We start from the raw sequence: 24000 nt of genomic DNA, 5'->3' as shown, positions 1-24000 counted from the left end.
AAAGTGGAAATTACAAACTTCAGAAGCCTTTTTAAACCTCAAATACAATACAAGGATCTGTATGGAAAGTTCTCTTGCAACAGAGTGATCAAATTCATATCCTACATCTGTATGGCCTCTCATGTGTGAGGCCTGTCTTCAGCAGTCCTCTGGCAAAGATTCTGACGGTTTACAACCTTATCGGCGTGACTGAAGACAGAAGAGCAGGCTAGGCTGTCCGTTTCAAATGTAGCCTCAAGGTGAGACTAGCGCTAAACTAGCTGTAGCCTGGGTGATGGAGTGTAAGATTTGACACAAATGGTGTTCCTCCCTACATAAAACTTGGCCCAGTGCTTTCCCCTATTAAAGCTGACCTACACAGGGCCCCAGGCCAAGGCAAACAACATCCACAGCCCAGCCCAGCCCAAACTTAGTCAAAACTGGGTACATTTCAGGAAAGAATATGTGGGTTAGTGGGAGCTATGCCAACCTAACTTACACCCCTGTGGACACAGCAGGCAGTGAGAGAGGGGAGGTAGTGGTGGTGTGTGTGTGCGTTTGAGCCTGTGTGTGTTTATTCGTGCGTGTTTGCATGTGCATACATAATTTCACGCATGTGTGTGAGTACGTGACTATGTGTGTGAATGTGTGTTTAGGCGGGTTTTGCACGGTAAGCGTGCCTAAGCTCTTTAGGACTATGGTGACAAATTCCCCCTTCAACCTGGCAAAGATCGCATAGAGAGAGAGGCGAGGGGCAAATGTCTTCTCCGGCTGGGCTTGTGGGCTGAGGGAGCGGCACAGTAACCCAAAGGGATCTTGTTTGATGCATAGCATCACAGTCCTCCTGCAAGATCCATTAGGCCGGGGTAAGGACACAGAAAATAGGGGAATTTTCCATATTCAGCCACAGTATGGAGCCACAGAATGGAGGCCCAGTTGCATTGATTAACCAGTCATTTTCGTGCAGCTATGGTATCAGAACTCTAACAGAGCCAAAACTGAACAAATAAAGACCGACCCACCAGTCTTCAAAGACTATTCTATATAATATACATTTGATATCATTCACCTATATCATGGTGATAACAACTTTGCAGGAAGCACAATAAACTGATTGCTCCATATAACTTCTGGTCACACATGCAAGTGATGTTTTTCCCATCTGAGGCCTCTTCCCTCCAGACTCTGTGATTTCCCATGTCCGAGGAATGACTAAAGTGGGAGAAAACCAGGACACTGGCCCATACATAGCCTCCACTCCTCCTTTTCTCCTCCTCTTTCCCTCCTTTCAAGAGGACTCTGGCGTGTCCACCTACTTGTCCTTCCATAAATCTCTCTTTACTAGAAAGTAGCTCGTAAATCTCCGGACAGATAGTCAGACACATATCTCACAGCCAAAACTCATGACATCAGCACACACACACACACACATTGTACAGTCTCACGTAGCGATACTGACGTCTTGTTGACACTATACAGTGAAACAGCTGCCGTTGAACTAGAGCGCACGCGGCCGCTAACTTCTCGCAGTAGGGGTAGGGCATAACAATAACATCCGACTCGGGATTAGGAACCCGCAACTATCGAGGTAAACAGCGCATGAAGCGAAAAAAACGCTGCTACAGTAAAGTGGTTTACTGCAGTGGATGTTTTTTCATTGGCTGTTGCTTGACCCGAACCATTCCTAACTGCATATGACACACTGGTTTAGAGATTGTATGGAGAGGAGAATAAAAAGCACAGAGTCTGGATAAGATTGGTAGAAGCTCATTTAAAAGCATAAATTGTCATAATGCCGAGATGCATGGGGTGAGGAACATTAAAGCAACATTAAAATAACATTAAAGAAATAGGGGGTCTAGTAAATTGGGAGATTGCAATGTTAAATCACCATCTGTGTTTCTGCGATCAGTGACAGCACAGCTTGTTTTCTTATTTGTTTTTATATTTTTGTATTGAAAGTGTCTCGAGTACTGAGTATTTACGGATCTTGTCCTAGTTTAGTTTTAATGTGCCCAATCATGGGGGTAATTGGGGTTTCCAATGCAGTGTGTCGGTGCCACCAATAATTTGATCATTATGGCGTGGTTTTGGCATACGCACAGGCAATTAACTTTTGAATATTCATTAAGCAAAACATATAATGACTCTCACTCTAGCGTGTGACTCTTACAAAATCTCTGGGAATCGAAGCCTCTTCAAGTCACATATCTCTCAAAACATAACTCAACGCAGCTTAAAGGTTGACAGTACGAAACCTCACAAATGAGACTGAGAAGAGAGACTGAAAAAAAACATTACATTTCACATTTACATTTTAGTCATTTAGCAGACAATCTTTGCTAAAGGGACTTTGGACGATCAGTTCATCTAACTAAGACAGTTAAAGCGAAAACATCTCACATTCATTGCGGTACTGCACTTCCCAGCGTTCACATTTTCTGATAAGATTAGGTTTCCCCTTAGCCATGTATGACATTGAATACATTGAATATTCACAAAAGAAGATCAGCATTGCAAAAACATCTACACCTCTATTCCCATACGGAGTTTGGCGGAGCTGCCGCTTTGGCTAGCGCAGACAATTGTCTCACTGTACTGACAATGAATGGAATGGGAAATACATGATGTCAAAAACACATGGGGCTGAAAGAGTGGGGAGAGAGAGAGAGAGAGAGAGAGAGAGAGAGAGAGAGAGAGAGAGCGCACCACAAGGGGAACGTCAACCGTTGAAGGATAGTGGGTGGCTGGGTCGATTGTAAAATTAAAGAAAAAGAGAGATTCATTAACTTGCATAATGACTCAAAGATGTGCTAAAGACGCTGTGAGAAAACACCTCGCGCGCACACACACACACACACACACACACACACACACACACACACACACACACACACACACACACACACACACACACACACACACACACACACACACACACACACACACACACACACACACACACACACACACACACACACACACACCAATATGTGAAAGGAAGATGTGTGTGGATGTATCACTGCCAAAGGGTTTTCTGCTGATGGTAGACTGTTAGGCTGTTGTGGTTGTTAATCTTGAGTTGTGGAAGCTGTCAATGGCTTGTTACCATGGCAAGTTAGATCCAGCTCTCGTGTTGCTAAATCGAGTTTGGAGAGATGAAAACGAAACATAAGGGCAACATATTCACATTGACTTTTCACTCAACCGATTTTATTCGGGGTTTATACATAGCAAAATGTTACCATTGTGCACTGTAAACATCTTGCTGTGATTGGACAACTCAACTGCCATGTCCTTGGTCTTTGATAACATTGTGAAGTACAATGAAATTGGATGCAAACATAAGCGTGACAATAGTACACGCAGCCAGTTATTCCAAGGCGTCCAAATAACAAGTGAGGAATAAAGCTGGTGAGGCAGAATCGATCTCTCTGCCTCTGTCTCCCTGGCTCTTTCTCCCCTAAAAACTTTGCTCGTCGACCTTTGCCTTTCCAAGATGGTACTCTTAACACATCTCACTCTCCACTAAAGTAAAGCGGACCATTAATTATTAGTCCACATTCCTGCTGCACAAGGCAACAGATTGGCCTCCAGCTAAACGTTGCCACATGCACACGCACAAACACACACACCCCTTCACACAAACCCAAGCATGCAAGCACAGACAAACACACACCGACTCACAACACACACAGGACTGCTGGCCAAACGGCAAGCCTCCAGGTGGAGCCAAGCCCCAGTTAGAAGACAGAGAGAACGCTTAAGGGTGCGACAGAGGTAGAGAAAAGGGGGGATTCTTGAGGACAAAGAGGGGCAGAGGGAAGGAAACAGAACATGGAGTGACACCATGAGAGGAAAGAAAGAACGAGGTGCTGACTGTGCATAAGTTGGTGTGTGTGTCTGCGTGTGTATGTGTGTGTGTGTGTGTCTGTTTGTGAGAGAGAAAGATAAGTCCAATACAACACAAAGCAGCATATACAGCATGTAAACACACTACTCACCACTCTCGCTCTTCTCGATCACGTCCACCGTCTCCCCAGCCTGCAGGCTGATCTCAGAGTTCTCCTGCCTCTCGTAGTTGGCCACCACCACGTACTGCTCCAGCACCATAGGGTCCGAGCTGTCAATGCCTGCACGGGAGGACGGGAAGAAACACGCCGTCAGCCAGCTCCCAGTCCCCACCATGGCACCCCTACACCGTGGTGGGCGCAAGCGCCCGCCGCCACCGCGCGCCCGGTAACGGTATGCCGCCATAGGCCGAATCCGCGCTGTTGCTCCTCCCCAGCCAATCAGAACGCTTGCTCAGAATATTATCGCTGCATTTTATTCCCAAACGTCTGGCCATATAGCGGAACCTTCCCCCGGCCCACACCAACGGACCAGGAAGCATTTGAAAGAAGTCAAAACGAAAAAAGGAGGGATGAAATAAAGAGAGAGAAAAACGTGTTCTCCGTTACGGGGCCTCCATAATCGAAACAAACGTCCGAAAGAAAGAGAGACGAAGGGAAGAGAGGATAAAAGAAAGAGAAAAGGAGGAGAGGACAGGGGGAGCTGCTGAACAGTTGGAGTTGGAGACAGACTCGAGTCGGGACTGGAAGAATAGAAAATGTTTTCCTCTGGAAAATCAGTAGTGTGGCTTGCTCTCTCTCTCTCTCCCCTCCACTCTCCCCTCCTCTCGCTCTCTGTTTGGGAGCCTGCCGTTGGACAAGGAGTAGGGGGCTGTACCACGCCAATCAAGGCAGTCAGGCCTACAGGGCCTTAAATAGAAACATATGAGTGGGATGGAGAGAGAGAGAGAGACAGAGAGAGAGAGAGAGAGAGAGAGAGAGAGAGAGAGAGAGAGAGAGAGAGAGAGAAGAAAACAAGAGTGCGGCATAACCCAAGTTGAAACGGTTTCTTCTTGTGTTTCACATAAACATAGGCCCAGCATCTGTCCCTCTCTCCTTTTTTCCCTCTCTCTTCTTTTCATTGTAGCTCCCAATGATAAACTCTTGAGTGCCAGCAATGACTTCATTTACAAAGTTCACGTGGTGTGTGTTTGATTTAAGTCACAAGCACTGTTTGTTGACGTTTTTCTACGCAGTGATATGATTGTACCAACACTTTGGGATTTTTCTTCAAATTGTTACTAATTTCCTGCTCTCTAAAAGGCTCCACTTGATTTCTCTTTGTCCTTATTCATAAATACAATGATGTCTTATCTAACCTGAGTCTGAAGATTTGAAATATACATTCCATGTGTTCCTAAATTGATATCACAGCACTCCGGTAAAGTTAATTACCCTCCACCACTAACTCTTTGTCTAAGATTCAATAGACAAGGACGCGATCCGTTGCCCAGTAAATAGCACCATGTCAACATGCGTGTCCCTTTACGACAGGTCTGTTGTTTACGTCTCTTTTCCAGGAGCATTTCCAAACATCACGAGGAAAAACCCCAAACACCGACAGCCATCTTTGTTTTTCTAGGCACCTAGCTTGGTCCAAGGACCTCCACTTTCTGCGCGAACGAATGTGGAAAGCAAACATTGGACACGGACAAACACACACACACACACACACACACACACACACACACACACACACACACACACACACACACACACACACACACACACACACACACACACACACACACACACACACACACACACACACACACACACGGACATGCATTCTGCGAGTTCCTGTGGAAATTGATATGTGAGCAGACATAAAGTTAGCGAGGTAGGAGAAACAGTCAAAACAGAAGAACATGCAGGAGGCAGATAATCCTAAAACACACTAGTGTGTGTGTGTGTGTGTGTGTGTGTGTGTGTGTGTGTGTGTGTGTGTGTGTGTGTGTGTGTGTGTGTGTGTGTGTGTGTGTGTGTGTGTGTGATGTGTGTGTGTGTTACTGTTGTGTGAAAGGGTCTGGGTAACAGTCATGCTATTGCTGCACAGCACCTGGTTAGTGGCTACTGCATCTTTATCTCTATTCTATTCTATTTTATTCTTTTCTATTCTACTCTAGACAAATATGAGTGCATAACAAGTCCTATAAGTGGGAAAATGAAGACAGTGGCCCGTCAGCATAATTCTACACCCACCCAATAGCTGTGTCCATATGAATATGATTACACTATATGATTGTTGCCAGCTATTGTATCATTCTAGCTAATGGAATTGGACCTTGAATATAAACCATGTCGGTGGTGAGGATCCTTTGCATTGACAGCATTGCCTGTGTATTTGCTATAGCCTGGTCCCAGATCTGTTTGTGCTGTCTTGTCAAATCCTTTTGTTATTGCCATGCCATACCATAGACCGAGTTGGCTATACAGCACAAACATATCTGGGAGCAAGCCTTTGACAGTGCTGTATGACAGCACATCTCATTTCAAACCAACACCTTGGCTAAAGACTAATATGGCCCTTGGTCAAAAGTAGTGCACTAAATAAGGACCAGGGTGCAATTTGGGACTCAAACCTATCTGTGCTATAAGCCTATTAAGATGTGTTGGGATTGAATAATTCAATGGGATTTAAAAACAGGTTATTTCCCAATCCTTTGACACACGATGTCTGTCAGACGTTTATCATTGGGAACATGGTGAAATTCAATTTCTACGTTCAAATAAACAACAGCTAACAAACCTAAGTGTTATAAAATGAGCGTTGCAACATCCTAACGTTACGATGTCGCAAGGAAGAGAGAAGGGATTAAGGAACGCTGTGTTTTAACGGTCAAGCTCAAGACGCTTCGTTGGAATAGAACCCAGTTAAGTATCTCCACATGGGCCTATCTAAACAAAAAGGCTAGCCAACAACACAAGCTAACGCTATTAGTCTTCACTCCTCATCGAAGATTCCCCTGTCTGTGACTGCTTAATATGGTCAAATAAAGACAAACATTGAGTCTCAAATCTTTCTGATGGGCCTTATATTTCCTATTTCCTATCTCCTATTTCCTATTCCCTTAGCCATCCCTCTACTCATGTTGTTTGAGAACGGAAACTATTTTCCTTTCTCTTAACCCTTATGACAGCATAATATTATTCTGATTCCCTATAGTGAGTTCACTAATACTATATAGCCAAACCCTATGTGGGTTTGGGTCAAAGGTAGTGCACTATATAGGGCATAGGGTGTAATTTGAGATATGGCCAAAGCACATGCAGGCAAATGAACATATGTAAGGCCCTACAGGGTGCAAATGGGGTCAAACTTAGTTATAAAATAACACCGGATCAACCCTCCACATGCTGCATGCTGTCTCTATGGATACGGTCGACTGTTGTGTGTACAACCGGGAAACATCATGAATCATAACAGTTGCTTATATTTTAGTGTCAATCTCCTAATAGCTTGGGCCATGGCCGGATAATTGTTTCTTCAAAACTCACATTGACACTTTGAAATTGCTAATACAAGGAAACAAAGTAGTTTTTTTCTCTAAATGTTGCACCAATTGCGCCTAGGTTGACTGGGATAACATTTGGGAAATGCTCTCCAGATGCTGGGGGATTCAGGCCCTTTCTATTCCTGTTAAAAGCTTGATGTGATGTGTTTATTTCTGGAGAAAAACACATTCATCGCTGAGTTGTTTATTTGCAGAACTGCAGACGTGTTCTCTCTCTCTCTCTCTCTCTCAGTCTTTCTCTCTCTCTCAATCTCTCCTCGCTCTCCCTGTCTCTCCTCTCTCTCCTCTTTCTCTCTCTCTCTCTCTCTCTCCTCTCTCTTGCTCTCTCTCTCTCTCTGTTTCTACTCTATTGCTCTCTCTCGCTCTCTGTTTGTCTCTCTCCTCTCTCTCTCCGTTTGTCTCTCTCCCCTATCTCTCTCCCTCTCTCTCTCTCTCCCTCTCTCTCTCCCTCTCTCTATCATTGTCGTTAATTTACCAACATGATACCAACATGTTGAACTCAAGCATAAAGAACCAGACTCCTGGTTTAAACTGTACTGTATAACACACTGTGGCCAGGCAGCTACAGTTTGGTAAGGTGTTTGGCAAGGTGTTTAAAGTGCATTGAATGTTTGACAGCCATCCAGTCAGGCAGGTCCATAGGGATGCAGAGATTAAAGTCAGTAAAGTAAGACAGAATGTGAACGGTTGATCTTGAGCCGATGGGTAAGGAAATAAACAGAAACCAGTGACAGTCAGTGCATGCACGCGAAGCAAAAGAAGTGAAACCCCCCCCCCAATTTTTTTTTGGACAAACATGGAAAAGCCGATGGGCATGTGGTTATAGAAAGCATAGCCACCACAACACACACACCAGCGTTGCGACATACACACAGGCACAAGCGTATGCACCCCACCCACGCACCACAGGAGGCTGCTGAAGAGAGGACAGCTCTTAATAATGTCTGGGAACGGAGCAAATGGAAGGGCATCGAACACACGGAAACCATGTGTTTGATGTATTTGATACCATTCCACTGATTCCTCTCCAGTCATTACCACGAGCCCCATTCTCCCCAATCACGGTACCACCAACCTCCTGTGCCACGCACACAAGTAGGACTACCTGAGGCCTCTTTCCTTGGACTGTCGGTAAAGCCGTACATCCATACTGTAGGCCCGAAGAAGAGAAGAAGAAAGGGAGGAAGAGAGAAAAGGCGATGTTATTCAGTCCATGATGCTCAGAACACAAACATCTCATCAACATCATATTGTTCCTGTTATTCCCTCCTGATCACAAACAGCAGGACCTGAACAGTCTCTACAGTGCAAACCAAATATAATATATTTGCCATTGTAGAGAGCACTGATTTACATCAAAACACAGTGTTTTGCAGAAAGTACTTCAATCCATCTTCATGTGGTTGTGATACACTGCATATGGCCATCACAGAAGACTGTTATTGCAGAAATGTCTGCTGTCTTTCTTCAGCAGCACATACTGTAGCAATTGAGAGTGTAACAGTAGAATTGAAATAGCCTCAAATGATCCTGGGCTGACACATATTTTCGTGGCACACCCCTCCCTTCATCCCGCTCTCTCCCTCAATCCCGTCCTGGATTGTTGGCCCCCTCCGAAGGCTCTCCCCTCCCAGGCTCCCCGCTACAAACACAGCTCAGACATCACCATCTCGTCAGGTAATGAAATGTCACACGTCAGCAGGGTGCGTGTGTCAGTGTGTGTGTGTCCATTATACCAGAATCTGTGAAAACTGGGTATTAGAAAAAAGGTAGAGGAGGGGGACAAGGTAGGGGTGTCTGTTGTCATCAATGAGGTTTACATTTTCAAATTTCCTGTCCAAACTTTCCTTCTCTTCTCGGAAGCGCTGTCTGAAATCATCCTTCACATGGGCACGCAGACAAAACTAGGGCTGTCTGGGCCGGCCATAAACACCAACCATAACCAATATGAAGGGTTGGGAAACAACAACATCATGGAACCAGCAGCCCGCAGAGAACAAGGAAAATGACCCATCCGAATGCATAGCAGGATATCATTATCTTTTTTTTATTTTTTATCATTAAACATTGTGGGACATTCTCCTTGAAATAATTTCAGGAGGGAATCCACCCAAGCCAGAACACCACAGGAGGTCCCTCTACCCCACCCTGTGACCCTCGACCCCTACCACACCTCCACCCCATTCCCTCACACTCCCCCGCTGTGAGGGAAAATCCACATCCCTTTCAGTTTTCAAATGATATAATAAAGGTCAGAGCCTCTCTCTCTCTGCTTCTCTCTCTCTTTCTCTCCAGAGTCACACAGAGCTGAGGAGATTGATGCTGGTCCCCCCAGGGAGGCTTGTAGAGTGGCCCGGGTCAGCCGGGTCAACCCCAGTTAACATACACCCCCCAAACTAAACCCAGCTAGCGAAAGATGAGACATTTCTTTCAGCACAGCACTCAACATATGATTGATATTAACTGGAGAGTGGAGAGCCGCTGCTGCGTACACGCACGCACGCACGCACGCACGCACGCACGCACGCACGCACACACACACACACACACACACACACACACACACACACACACACACACACACACACACACACACACACACACACACACACACACACACACACACACACATTCTTAATTCCTTTCAGGGTTCTCTGATGATGGCCCACAAACCCGAGCAGACTCCAGTCACTGTGTCTTCTTTTTCCTTCCTGCTGGTATGGCGTGGGTCATTTTCCTCCTTCCACCAACCCCACAACGTCCACATTACCCAGCAATGAAGGGACTTGTGGCAGTGACAAATAGCTTTTCTAAGGTCACTAATTTCCAGGTTTTGTTTGGAACGGCTTATTAGCCATCTGTCCCGTAATCGATTTAGTAGATTATGTTTGGAAAAGCTAGTTGCTGTCTGGCTCTCTCTCTCTCTCTCTCTCTCTCTCTCTCTCTCCACTCCCTCCTTCTCTCTCTCTCTCTCTCTCTCTCTCTCTATTTCATCCATCCCCCTGTAATCGCTCATCCCCCGGCCTACAATCACTCTGTACTATAAGCTTTCAAGCAGAGAAGAGAAAATGTGAAATATGTTTTGACTGAAAGACATTGAGACAGCTTGTCTGGTCGAAGTTCAGTTGTATTTGTATTTATTATGGATCCCCCATTAGCTGCTGCAAGGGCAGCAGCTACTCTTCCTGGGCTCCAGCAAAGTTAAGACAGTCATAGACCATTTTAAAAACATTACAATACATTTCACAACAGATGTCACAACACATTAAGTGTTGGAATCTATCTGTTGGATTTTGTTGCCAAAATAACAAGTTCCATTTCCAAGATGTCTTCATAACATAAAAGCATGTGAGTCAAACCAAAGAGAGACTTTAGCATGCCGTGCCTAGTGACGGCACCTCACAGAGCTTGCTGTCAGCACACATCAGGATGTGTCCAGAAAGAAGTGACAACCACTTGTCAACCAATGCCAAGACTAGAAAAACAGCTCGAAACAACACATACTGGCTAACCAATATTTGGACGACAGCAGTTAACAGTGAAGACACAGTATCCAACTGTGAGACAACCATTGCCAATGACAAGACTAGGGCTAGAAACAACAAATAACTACGAATCATTATTGAGTCGACACCCAAATGTGAACCAACCACACACATTGATCACAATGACAATCGCAAACCGAGAGTGATGCTAACCATTAGCAATGACAAAACACTGGCGGTGGTGATGACAAAATACTGGCGTGGAACGGCCATTAGCGGTGACAAAATAGTCGTTAACCCACCCAGCTGGGAGTCACAGAATGTGGGTGGACAGAGAGAGGGGTGAGGCCAAATAGCTCAAGCTACATCTGTTTCGCAGTCTGGTCTGTTCCCTATCTCTCTCTCTCTCTCTCTCTCTCTCTCTCTCTCTCTATCTCTCTCTCTCTCTCTCTTTCTCTTTCTCTTTCTCCACCCACTTTCTATTGAGACTGGGACTGTGTTTGGATCTCTCTCTCCATTTTTCACTCTCTCGCCATCCCTCCCCTCTCTCTCTCTCCTCTCTCTCTCTCTCTCTCTCTCTCTCTCTCTCTCTCTCTCACGTCACTCAGTCATAGTGGGATCTGGCTGCTAAAACATGTATCTTTCTCATTTCTCTTTGGGAGAGACCTCGGCCGATACAAGAGCTAGGCAAACGCAGCTACACTCTCTCCAAGCCAACCATTACAATAGAGAGCAAATATCTCTTAATGTTGTCTGCTTGTATTGTCACTGCACTGGCTTATGACTGCACTCACTGCAGTGGCTTATGACTGCACTCACTGCAGTGGCTTATGACTGCACTCACTGCAGTGCGTTATAACTGCACTCACTGCAGCCAATGTTGGGTGAAAGAGCTATAGGTTTTCTTACTTTAACTGTATATATTTATTTTGTACTTTTTATCCCCTTTTTCCGTGATATCCAATTGGTAGTTACAGTGTTGTCCCATCGCTGTAACTCCCGTACAGACTCGGGAGAGGCGAAGTTCGAGAGCCACTGTACAACTGGAGATCGAAGTCAGCGTGGAGTCGCTAGAGTGCGATGGAACAAGGACATTCCGACCGGCCAAAACCTCCCCTAACCCGGATGACACTGGGCCAATTGTGCGCCACCTCATGGGTCGCGGACCGGGAGACGAACCCTGGGATGAAACCCGGGGTCTTTAGTGATGCTCAAGCACCGCAATGCAGTGCCTTAGAGCGCTGCGCAACTCGGGAGGCCATAGCTATGGGTTTTCTATAAGCACATTATTCAGCTGTTTCTTGACATACAGACAAAGGATGATAATAGCAAAGGATGAAACGCTGACATTTAAAGAGCTCGCTGCGTGATGAGGTTCAATGCAGAGAATGACAAGGTCCTAGTGAGGCAGGAAGAATGACTACATTTGTTGTTTCTTGGGAGGATGAGCTATCATAACCATGTGGTGTTGTCTTCTTCCTTGTGTTAAAAAATCACCAACGCTCTTACCATTCCTAACAAAACACACACAGGCTCGCACACACCAACCCCACACACATATACACACACGCACACACACACGCACACACACACGCACAACCGAACGCCCCCACTCCTCTCCCCAGCCCGGCAGGCCCCACGTAAACCCTATTAGGCATTTCTACATCACGCTGGAATCTTATGCGGGATGCCACGTAAACACTAGACCAGGGACTGTATTCAGACTGACATTCTCTTTCAACCCCTGGCCTCCACATTCACTCTGGCTGCATCCCAAATGGCACACTATTCTCCATAGTGAACCACTTTTGACCAGTGCCCTATGAGTCCTGCTTAAAAGTAGTGCACTATAAAGGGAATAGGATGGCATTTGGGAAGCAGAATCTGTTCACTGCATCTGGCCATCACATGCAAGGCAGAAACTCTCTAGGACTGATAGGGAGGGAGGGAGGGACTCCCTCCCATCTACTTCTGACCTTTATTTTCCTCACAGCCTTTATTACCTCGGAGGTCTTCATCTGGACTGAGGAGGTTTCGGGTTTTTATATGAGGATTATACTCCCACTATGTAGATTAAGCTGATAAGTGAAGAAAGTAAATGTCAAATTGGTAAAAAAGGGACGAATATTGTGTAAAAGCTGAATGAAACATCTAAAGTTAATAGAGGAATCAGTATTAACTTGGAAAAGGTCACATAATCAGTTAGTGGTGTAGCCTATATGCTGTAACTAACTCCATGCAATTTTGTGGCATTGCAGACATGGAGCCATGCAGACCATACTGTAAACAGAGTCTATGGGAAGGCTAACACTATGTCATCTCTAGACTTATACTGCAGCTAAAACCCAAATGAAACGCACCACAAACTACAGTAGCGTGCTACTATAACCCTGCCCCTCATGTTAACTACTGGTTCTAACATACAGCTAAGAGAGTCACTCCCTATGCTATGTTGATTCCTGCTGAGGAACGAACGACAGTGATGCGGTCTAAAGTTCAGGGAACATATATGCTGTGTTCTTATGTAGAGGGTTTCGAGTCCACATCCTGGGTCGGGAAGATATGGCGAGACTATCTTTCATATGCAAAGAGATACCATTATTGGTCGATATCCATTGGACATGTAAGCAGCACCAGCCTATTGTCACGCCCTGGCCATAGAGAGGGTTTTGTTCTCTATTTTGGTTAGGCCAGGGTGTGACTAGGGTGGGCGTTCTATGTTCCCTTTTCTATGTTTTTGTATTTCTTTGTTTTGGGCCGAGTATGGTTCCTAATCAGAGGCAGCTGTCTATCGTTGTCTCTGATTAGGAATCATACTTAGGCAGCCTTTTCCCACCTGTGCTTTGTGGGATCTTGTGTTTGTGTAGCTGCTTGTGAGCAGCCCAGAACGTCACGCTTCGGTTTTGTCTGTATTGTTTTGGTGAGTTTCATATTTATTAAACATGTGGAACTCTAAGCACGCTTTGCCTTGGTCTACTCTTTTAGACGATCGTGACACCTATCATGGGATTCCTGAAGCCCCAGCCTCCCTTCACACATAATGGGCAGGCTAGGACTTTTGCTGCCCACTTGACCTGACCAGAAATAAACATTACCCTGAGGCAATAACTGGGCTCCAGAGTTTCCCTTGTCAGGTCATCACACACACACACTCTAACACACACAATCTCCACACACATTATTCTTTGTTGTATTGTTTTGTATTTCCCATTTGTGTGACTGTTCTTGTCGATCAGTGTATCCGTGTTATTGTCGTGTTTGATGTTTTTGTGTGGATGCCAGGAAGAATAGCTGCTGCTTCGGTAAAAAGCTCATGAGGATCCCAATAAACCAATAAGTTAAGTAAAAACTCAGGCTATTATGCAACAACCTGTCAGATGGGGGAACTACTGAACTTACTGTCTGTCCATCCAGACAAAACATAACACAGACAGATGGACTAAAGTAACCACTTAATCACAAAGGGAGCATTGGATCTCATGCCAACCAGCTAAGATCTCAAACCATTAATCTCACTGTCATTGCAGATACACCAAACCACCTGTTCCTCAGCCCAAAGAAAAGGCCTGAATTCATAAAACATGCTGATCTAGGATCAGGAGTGCTGATCTAGGATCAGGTCCTCGCTGTCCATGTAATCTCATTCAGTATCTAAAAGTATCTAAAAGGCTAAACTGATCCTAGATCAGCACTCAGGAAGAGGATGCGGAAAAGGCACCAATGTCTTACATCTCATTTAAAGCAGTCAGTTTCTAAGGAAATTAAATTAGGGTTCTGGTAAAGAAAAAAAAAAGGATTTCATCGAATAGATATGATCTCATTCGGGGCATTGGCAAACCTGATAGTTTAAGGAAGTTCGTTGGGTTCGTGTTCTATGCTCCAAACAACTTGTCGGTTACATTTAGCAAATTATGATTGACTTTGATTAACTGCTATTAGTCATTCTGATTAAACTCAATGTTCTTGAAGCATGTTGGAACTGATTTTAAAAACAGATTGAAAAAAAGTAAGACCAAAGTTAGAAGGAAAACTAGTTGAAGGTAAATTAGTACAGTATAATATTACTGCAAAGCACCCTGATATCACCATGCAATATAACAAACAATCTGAAAATCATATTGGCTTGTAGATATGGGCAGTCAGCCACTACTAAACTATCAAATAGTTGCCTTTTAGACTTCAGAAAGGACGGAAATGTCATTGATCATTAACCACAAAGCATTTCCTGCTCTTTTCTATTTTAAAATTCATGCAAAAGGCTGACGTGTGCTTCTGCCTTCACTCTCCCAACCTCTGTGTGTGGGAAAGAGAGATATTAAAAGGGATAGTTCACCTAAATTACAAAATCTACTTATTGGTCTTATTGGTCTTACCATGAAAGCAGTCCATGGACAAGAACAGAGGGCAATCCATGCTTCTGTTTTGTTTATTTAGCCACTGTCACCAACCACTTACTTAGCTAGCTAGCATTTTCTAAACCCATAGAAGTCCAATATTATCATGGATTCGGCTGAACTATCCCTTTAAGAAGCACATATTGGTTGAGCTATCCCTTTAAGATGTACATATTGGTTGAGCTACCCCTTTAAAATGCACATATTGGTTGAGCTATCCCTTTAAGATGCACATATTGGTTGAGCTATCCCTTTGAGATGCACATATTTGTTGAGCTATCCCTTTAAGATGCACATATTGGTTGAGCTATCCCTTTAAGATGCACATATTGGTTGAGCTATCCCTTTAAGATGCACATGGCACGGATAATATGGCGCTGATAGACACGATCACCCTGTTTCTAGCTCCTAGCTAACTTCGCAATAAGCATTTCGCTACACCTGCGATAACATCTGCAAATCTGTGTACGCAACCAATAGACTTTGATTCGATAATGGTGACTCACGCACGTACATCTTATGCTATGGCTCAGCAACTATTTCTATATCATCACCATGCTAACACGTTAAGATGGCTAATGTCGACCTCAAAACCTTTTTAAGTATGAATGTAAGGATAAACAGCTTAGTCACAGTAGATATCTGACCCACTGAACAAGTTCATATTCCATAGGTCAGTCATATTGAATAGCCTAGTATACAATAAGAGGAAGTCATATGTTCTACCACACACATACACCCATCCAGCCGAGTCACAGATTTGTCCTGCCAACTCTTTGACCATGGGGGTTAGCAAGACAGCACAAACAGATCTGGAACCAGGCTAAACCACCTACTTTCCAATACAGTAGTGATACAGTATGCACAATGATGTCTCCCTCTAGGATCTGCCCCAGCATCCTTCACACTCTACATTCATTTAATGCATATGTCATACAAAGCTATCTCTATGCCTTAAACCAAAGCCCACAGCCAATAAATATTTTAATGGCTTTGACCATGGCTTTGACCATGGCTTTGACCATGGCTGTGCCCTAAATGGCTCCCTATTCCCTTTATAGTGCACTACGTTTTACCATAGGGCTCTGGACAAAAGTAATGCACTATATAGAGAATAAGATGCCGTTTAGGATGCAGCCTGTCTCTCCCCACAACAGAAAATAATTAATCCTGGCAGACAGAACAGGAACATCAACGGCTATCCTTCTTGAGACATCCCCAGGAGTTTCAATACTTTACCGACCCCACCCATGGTTCAAGGCAAGGTGAAGCTATACAGAGGGTTTGTTCAGTTGGAACACATCCCAAAAACACTGGTCAACAGTCTGTCACTGTTCTGTTCCATTAGCGGACAACTAAACAAAACCCGCGTTGACAGATAGACATGAAAGCGACAGTTAAAGGGAAAGATAGATCACGCTGTGTGACAAGTACCCTTCACCAGGATGACAGAACATTCAGTGCTACAGGTTGAAGAAGAAGGGGGGGGGGGGGGGTAAGGTTTACCTCCATCTACTTAAGTAAATCAATTACCCTATAGAGGATAGTCTGCTGACAGAATTACAATGTCTTACAACATACATACTGTAGAAAACATGAAGACACTTTAAATCAATAGGGCGGTGGAAAGACAGGTGCCTTACCTGATTTGCGCTTGGATGATCCATAGTCCCTAAAAAAGAAGCAACAACAGAGGGACATGATGAGAGTCAAGTGAAGGACAGCAGCACAGAGGACACACACGTACGGTGTCTGTCACTCCTTGACCTCATTAACATACACACACACACACGTACACACACACAGCTCAGCCCGCAAGCAGAGACGGAGAGAGGCGTGTGTGTGTGAGAGGAGTGAGTGAGTGAGTGAGCGAGTATGGGAGTGTGTATGCGAAAGAGAGAGAGAGAGAGAGAGAGAGAGAGAGAGAGAGGAATGAGTAGGGCCAACTGACAACCTGGTCATGTGACGTTTGAAACAGCACCACCATCCTCCCTCCCTCCCTCCCTCCCTCCCTCCCTCCCTCCCTCCCTCCCTCCCTCCCTCCCTCCCTCCCTCCCTCCCTCCCTCCTCTTCAACCCCCCTTTTCTTGTTTCCTCCATCAGAGAGAAAGAGAGGGAGGATCTGTTTAAGTCTTCTTAATTGATTATTATTGGTTTATGTTGCTAGCTAAACTACGGCTAAATTAAGGATATGCGGACTGCGGAGCGGAACTAGCCCTGCTGAATGGGTGTGTTGTGGTGTGCTGTGCTATGCTATGCTGTGACTGCTGGTGGCGGGAGAGGTGTGTGTGTGTGTGTGTGTGTGTGTGTGTGTGTGTGTGTGTGTGTGTGTGTGTGTGTGTGTGTGTGTGTGTGTGTGTGTGTGTGTGTGTGTGTGTGTGTGTGTGTGTGCGCGTGTGTGTGCGTGCGTGCGTGCGTGTGTTTACTGCAGAGGGCAGAATGATGCTTGGAACAGCTTGGTGTTTCATCAGGATGACGATGCAGTTAGTGGTATTTTTAATGAGAGGTTAAGGAAATGACTCTCCTGGGCTGTCGCTGTGAGTGAACACACACACACTTCACCCGAGACCAGATGACCAATCCAAGGTCTGTAGCCATCTCTCTCTACCTCCCTAGTGGCATAAAGGCATGATAGCCCTTTCAGAGTCAATGCCCTGCCTCAATTAGCCTCTTTGTAGCTCTCCACAGAGGATCATGAATAATGCCCTTATATTGTTCTAATGGCCAGCCAGGTCAGATCAGAATACTGTCCATTGTGACCAGACGGACTCTAGCTCCTACCCTGGTGTCATCAGTGGTCAGCCGCTCTGGGCAGATGACCCTCCAGCTAAAGAGAAACAACTGAAGCTATTGTATTCAGCTGACAGTGAGACTATAGTTAGAGCTGGGATTTTAATGGAAATCATTTGGGGAAGGAGAATTCTTGCACCAGCTAGCAGGATATTTGCTTTTTCTGTCCTTGGTCCTGCCTGCTGCAGTGTTGGCAATGCTGCCAACATCCTCTTCTTTTTGGGTGATAGAGATTTCCAGGATTTTCAATGAGCATGTTCACTTTCTTAGGATCCACTGCTACGCTTCTATAGACATCTAGATATATATGTCCATATAGATATACCCACATAGAACAACAACACAAATTCAATATATTTCTATAATTTTACACTATATAATTCTATTGATTCTATATTCTGTAATTCTATGATTATTTAGTACATATTTCTATAATAATCTCACAATTCAACTCATCAATATCTGTTTTGTATTGAATACTACTTAACACTACTCCACACTAGTGTACTGTCAGTGCTGTCTACCTATAACCCCATAACAAAGGCCCACCTAGCTATGCCAGTCCCCAGTGTTGGAGAGTTAACAGGAGAAGAGGTCTCACTTACAGAGTTTACAACGCAATGTGACCTGAGCTAGGGGTAGTGGGTTACCAGGGCCTTTAAAACTACACAGACACAGAGGGAGGGCTCCCAGGTTGACAGTCAAAACCTAAATAGTAGAGGGGGAGGAGAGAAGAGAAGAGAAGAGAAGAGAAGAGAAGAGAAGAGAAGAGAAGAGGAGAGGAGAGGAGAGGAGAGGAGAGGAGAGGAGAGGAGAGGAGAGGAGAGAGAGGAGAGGAGAGGAGAGGAGTGGAGAGGAGAGGAGAGGAGAGGAGAGGAGAGGAGAGGAGAGGAGAGGAGAGGAGAGGAGAGGAGAGGAGAGGAGAGGAGAGGAGAGGAGAGGAGAGGAGAGGAGAGGAGAGGCAGGGACATATTTTCAAGTTGAATATCTTTTTAAAAACTTAAAATACTAAAATACTAACTCAATCAATACTTAACTTGCACAAATAGTACAAGAAAACTGCCTTCCATGTTTCACGCTGTATAGTAAGGAAAGCGCTTGTTTGGTCGAACACCGCAGCAGGCTGAAAAGTACTTAATTGTACTCCTCTACCCTGGAGACTGTTAAACAATGCTTGCTGAGCTTCATTTACAAGGTACACCTGTCCTGAACATCTTATAAAGAAGTCAAAATCAAGAAAAGTCAACTGTGTAAGCACTTTTTCATCCAACTGTAAATGTCCATGTGCATCAACCACAACCAGCAACTCCAGCTTTGGAATTTCTGTCTAGTTCTTTCTATTAGCAATACTGTGCATCGTCATCGTGTTGAGTGAGATAGATGGATCCATGGAAATAGAATGACTATTATATGGATGGATCAACAATGACAGACTCACAGTAGCTAACTAATAACCCTTCATACTTGAGAACAAGAACATTCTCCTGGTTAAATCGATACTGTGTGTGTTTTAATTCAGTTATTAACTATGTCCTGGTAAACAGGGTCGTACAGTATTCATTAGAGTACAACGTGTACAGTTTTGCAACGGGAAACGAACAAGCCTTTGTTAATAGACAAGTTATAATCGCTCCCTCTTTCAGTCTGTTGTCCTCCATTTGGTGCCTAATGAATAGGACCCTGATAAAGATCATACCAGAAACGCTTTAAGGTGTATTATCATCAGGGGCGCAACTTTCACTGGGGACGGAGATGGACATGTGACATTTATTTGGATACATCCATAACAAGGAGCTAATGAGTCGCGATTTCGCCTGGCATAGGAAATGTGCTCACTCGTCGCAACACTGTTGTTTAGAGGAGCTAGCCAACAACACAGCTAGAGTATAACAATCAATTCAAACTGAAGCTGGAAAGACAGCAAATTAGCTGTGTTTCGTTTTACCTTTTTTCAATGTATATTTTTTGGTATATATCCATAAAAATGATGCCAGCTGATTCATGATTTCGACTGGCTGAGAAACGCTGCCTGCCTGTCTGTCTCGTCCCGACTCACAACACGTTCATTACTATGGGAGAGCAGGAGATCAAATTTGACTATTGAAACAATGTTGCAAATGTTAGAGAGACAGACAGCAAGGTTTATACAAATCTCTGCTGTTGAAAACGAAATGTTAGTCTAAAAGAAATGTGAGATAATGTCTAGATGCTTTTTATAATGGAGATAAAGGTTATAAAGTGCCTGGTTAGGTTGATGAGACGGTGGATTGCGCAGTCAGATGGAACAGAGTAAATAGGCATTATAACGTCATAGATTTAGCCAGTGGTAACTTGTGGAATAGACACCGGCTGGAAAGAGCTTTTAACCAATCAGCACTCAGGATTAGACCCACCCGTTGTATGGGTGGGTCTAATCCTCAGTATATATATATATATATATATATATATATATATATATATATATATATATCATGCCCCCCCACTTCTAAAACCAAAGTTGCACCCCTGATTATCATCATATGATGGTCCTGAGCATAGCTAAGCATTCAGGAATTGCATTAACCCTCAACAACAGAGTGGTCTACATACATCTACTCAACAAACTGTTAAGTATGTGTAAACATTGACATAAATTATCCCATTAACCTGGCATTAGCCTACAGTAGCAGCTAACCACTAGCTAGTGTTAAATACAAGTAAACAGTGACCTAAATTAGCCCATTAGCAGATTTAGCCTAGCCCAGTCGCTAAGCTAATAGCTAGCTCGCATCCAGGTCAGGCTTGTGGTCAATGGGACTAGGGATGGTTATTTTTGGCAGTTTTGAGTCCCAGGTTTTTGGGAGGCAACTGAAAGACATTAGGAGGGCGGGGGGGTGTCCGGCCCCTCTGGCTAGTGACCAGTTTACTCGAGGCTGAAATAATACTGTTCACTCTGGGGCGAGGCGGTGAGTTCTGGCCGATTGCTCCCTTCCTATGTATCGTAATGAGAGAGATATTTTAAGGACAGAGGGAAAGAGGAAGGGGAAAAGGAGGGGGGGAAATATGTAAGTATATTGTAGAATATTTCAAGAGGGTGTGTGTGTGGTTTCTGAGGGCTAGTGTTTCCCCTTTACAGGCAGTGGGAATCAAAATGCTGTCTCCATTTCAAAATAAGCATTTGTTCTTTCAGTACAACCATGCTAAATTTAGAAGACTGATCACACATGGCAGCAGACGTTAAAGGTCAATGACCTTCATATGTCTAGGAAGTCATGTCACTCAAAGATTCAAGGGCGAAAAGTGAAATCCGACTGATTAGAGTAAGAATGTGTGTGTGACAAACTGTCCGTAGGCCTACACACGTACACAAACATGAGTATGTCATGCCTCCACTCAATCACTGAACGCACATTTAGGATGCCGTGAGGCCAGTTAAACAGATCCACTGACTGATTGATTAGCAGGTCAAACAAATGTGACCTCTGACCCTCTGTGATATAGGTCAGTAGAGAGGACACTAGGTCAGTCAAGCCATTCCTGAACCGCTGTGAATGGAGACCTTCCATTCCTCTTTTATGTTCTATACCAGCCGGTCCCAAATGACTCCCTAACCATCCCCTTGGCCCTAACCCTTCAATGTTTTCAGATCTGAAAGGTCTGGGTATAAGGTGTGTAGTGGGGGGGCTTCCACCATATTGCTTCTACCTTACAGATCTACAAGCATTGAAGAGTTAGGGCAAAAAGTAGGGTTAAGGAGTTAATTGAGACTGTCTTTAAATCCTGTGAGCTACTATCCAAACCAGGCAATCTGTTTCTTATTGACAGTGTATGAACTGGAACAGATTGAGAGATAAAGACTGAGGGGGTCTTTAGCTACAGTAATAACATGATGGCTGTGCACTAATTACACCCAATGCCCCCAGAGTTAGGCCCGGTGGTTTGAAGGTAAATGTGCACTTCTCCAAATGAATCTGTCCCTCCTTCCTCTCTCTCTCCCCCCTCCCTCTCTCTTGCCTTCTCAATTCAATTCAAAGTGCTTTATTGGCATGGGAAATATATGTTTACATTGCCAAAGCAAGATAAATAGATCATTAAAAAAAAAGTGAAATGAACAATCAAAAATGAACAGTAAACATTACACTCACAAAAGTTTCAAAGAAATAGAGACATTTCAAATGTCTATGTACAGTGTTAAAGTCTCTCTCTCTCTCCCCCCCCCCCAAAAAAAAGGGTACAGAGTATCAATTACCCCCCCACAAACACACACACATACACACAAAATTACCTCCCTCCCCTAACACACACCCCATCCCTTCTTTCTAATTAGCCAAAAAGGCCCAGTCTGTTGATTGGAGACTTACACCATCACTTGGGACAACACAATGCTACTTAGCTCATAGCCTGCGGAGAGGCCCCAACAGCTGACCAATCACTTGAGTCCATGACTTATCTCAGCTATAATCTGATAAGAAGACTGAAGACTGGGACCACTGTCTCTCAAAGGGAATTGTAGTTGTTATTTACAGGAAGGTGGTGAACAATGTGAGTTCTGAGCAATGATGATGTCAGTTAGTGCCGACATATTTAGCATATTTAGCTCCTAAGCAACTTTGTACAAGCATTTCGCTACACCCGCAATAACATCCGCTAAATATGTGTATGTGACCAATCAAATTTGACATTCAACTGAAGTGTATAAAAACGTTCATCCTTCATTCAGTCAGACAGGGACTATAATACAATATTCTAAGTGCATCTATTGATGAATAGTACTGTACTGTCTAGCCTAGTTTGAGCACTGATACAGGTGCTGTGGAAATGGCCATTCCATTCAAATTCATCCAAAATTTAAATCACAGCTAAAAGAAAGTGTGAAAATTCCTCCCATGTCAGACAGAGGAAAAGAGAGAGAGAATCTTAAAAATGATCAGAAAGACAAGGAATCTTGTCTGGAAATCTATCTCTCACAGGAACAGCCCGGGTCCAAAATGTACATCAATAATGACAGTGAGGGGAAAAAACGACAGGGGAAAAAAACAACAGTAAAATACCAGACAGTGGACACATTTCTTTTTGACGGAAAGCCCCCTGGGACACTTCTCTCCCTACTGTAGTTTGGAGCCACAGGGTCACTGGCTGCAGCCCTGCAGCTGATCTGGGTCTAGACAGCTGTTTCCAGATAGGGCCATTCACATCGAGGAGAACGCCACCTCGTGGTGAGTTTTTGGAATGAACATGACCATGCTGCTGTACTTGAGGGAAATGCTTAAAAGTGAAGATTTAAGATGTCTTTAATGTGTTGGTTGTTGATTCCAGGTGAAACTCAAGCTCACAAGCATATATTTCATGTTAATTTGTGCAGAGAAGGATCAACAAATGAATTGTGCATGTTTTGAAGCTTTGACACTGCTGTGTTGGTGTGTAATAGATAAAGACTGAAAGATAGACTGACGCTACACAGAGAAAGACTTGACATACAAAGAATGTACATCTCATTTAAGACATAAAAGATGAAGAACTCTCATTTGAAAACCAAGTTGAGCTATTCTAAGGCACATCAATGAAATCAGCCTTGAATTTGTCTCTCTGCTGCAGTACTCCCATTCACAGGCAGATGTCCCTAATATCAATTTCAATGTCAATTTAAGGGGCTTTATTGGCATAGGAAACATATGTTTACATTGCCAAAGCAAGTGAAATAGATAATAAACAAAAGTGAATTAAACAATAAAACATTTACAGTAAACATTACACTTACAAAAGTTCCAAAATAATCAATACTTTTCAAATGTCATATTTTGTCTATATACAGTGTTGTAATGATGTGCAAATAGTTAAAATACAAAAGGGAAAATAAATAAACATAAAAATAGGTTTTACTTACAATGGTGTTATATCCCTGCAACTCACACACAGACTATAACTGATCTGGATCCCTCAAGGTCTGCCCTTTTCAAGATGCGATTGGT

General features: G+C 43.9%; 1 protein-coding gene across 4 annotated transcripts in view; it reads right to left on the bottom strand.

The window, feature by feature from the left end:
• Window positions 1–24000, bottom strand: part of LOC106564693 (SH3 and PX domain-containing protein 2A) — a 115593-nt gene that overhangs the window by 30653 nt on the left and 60940 nt on the right. For 2 of the 4 annotated variants that reach the window (XM_082958809.1, XM_045691190.2), the window contains exons 6-8: window positions 16907–16935; window positions 8490–8534; window positions 3984–4112 (exon numbers count right to left, since the gene is read on the bottom strand). In XM_082958809.1, coding sequence (XP_082814935.1) covers window positions 3984–4112; window positions 8490–8534; window positions 16907–16935 — 203 coding nt within the window. The remainder of the gene's footprint in view (window positions 1–3983; window positions 4113–8489; window positions 8535–16906; window positions 16936–24000) is intronic. The other 2 variants (XM_045691191.2, XM_045691192.2) reach the window with 1 other exon arrangement.

Source organism: Salmo salar, chromosome 12 (genome assembly GCF_965601325.2).
Source record: "Salmo salar chromosome 12, fSalSal1, whole genome shotgun sequence".
Classification (NCBI taxonomy): Eukaryota; Metazoa; Chordata; class Actinopteri; order Salmoniformes; family Salmonidae; genus Salmo; species Salmo salar.
This window is presented reverse-complemented; position numbering and strand designations above follow the sequence as displayed.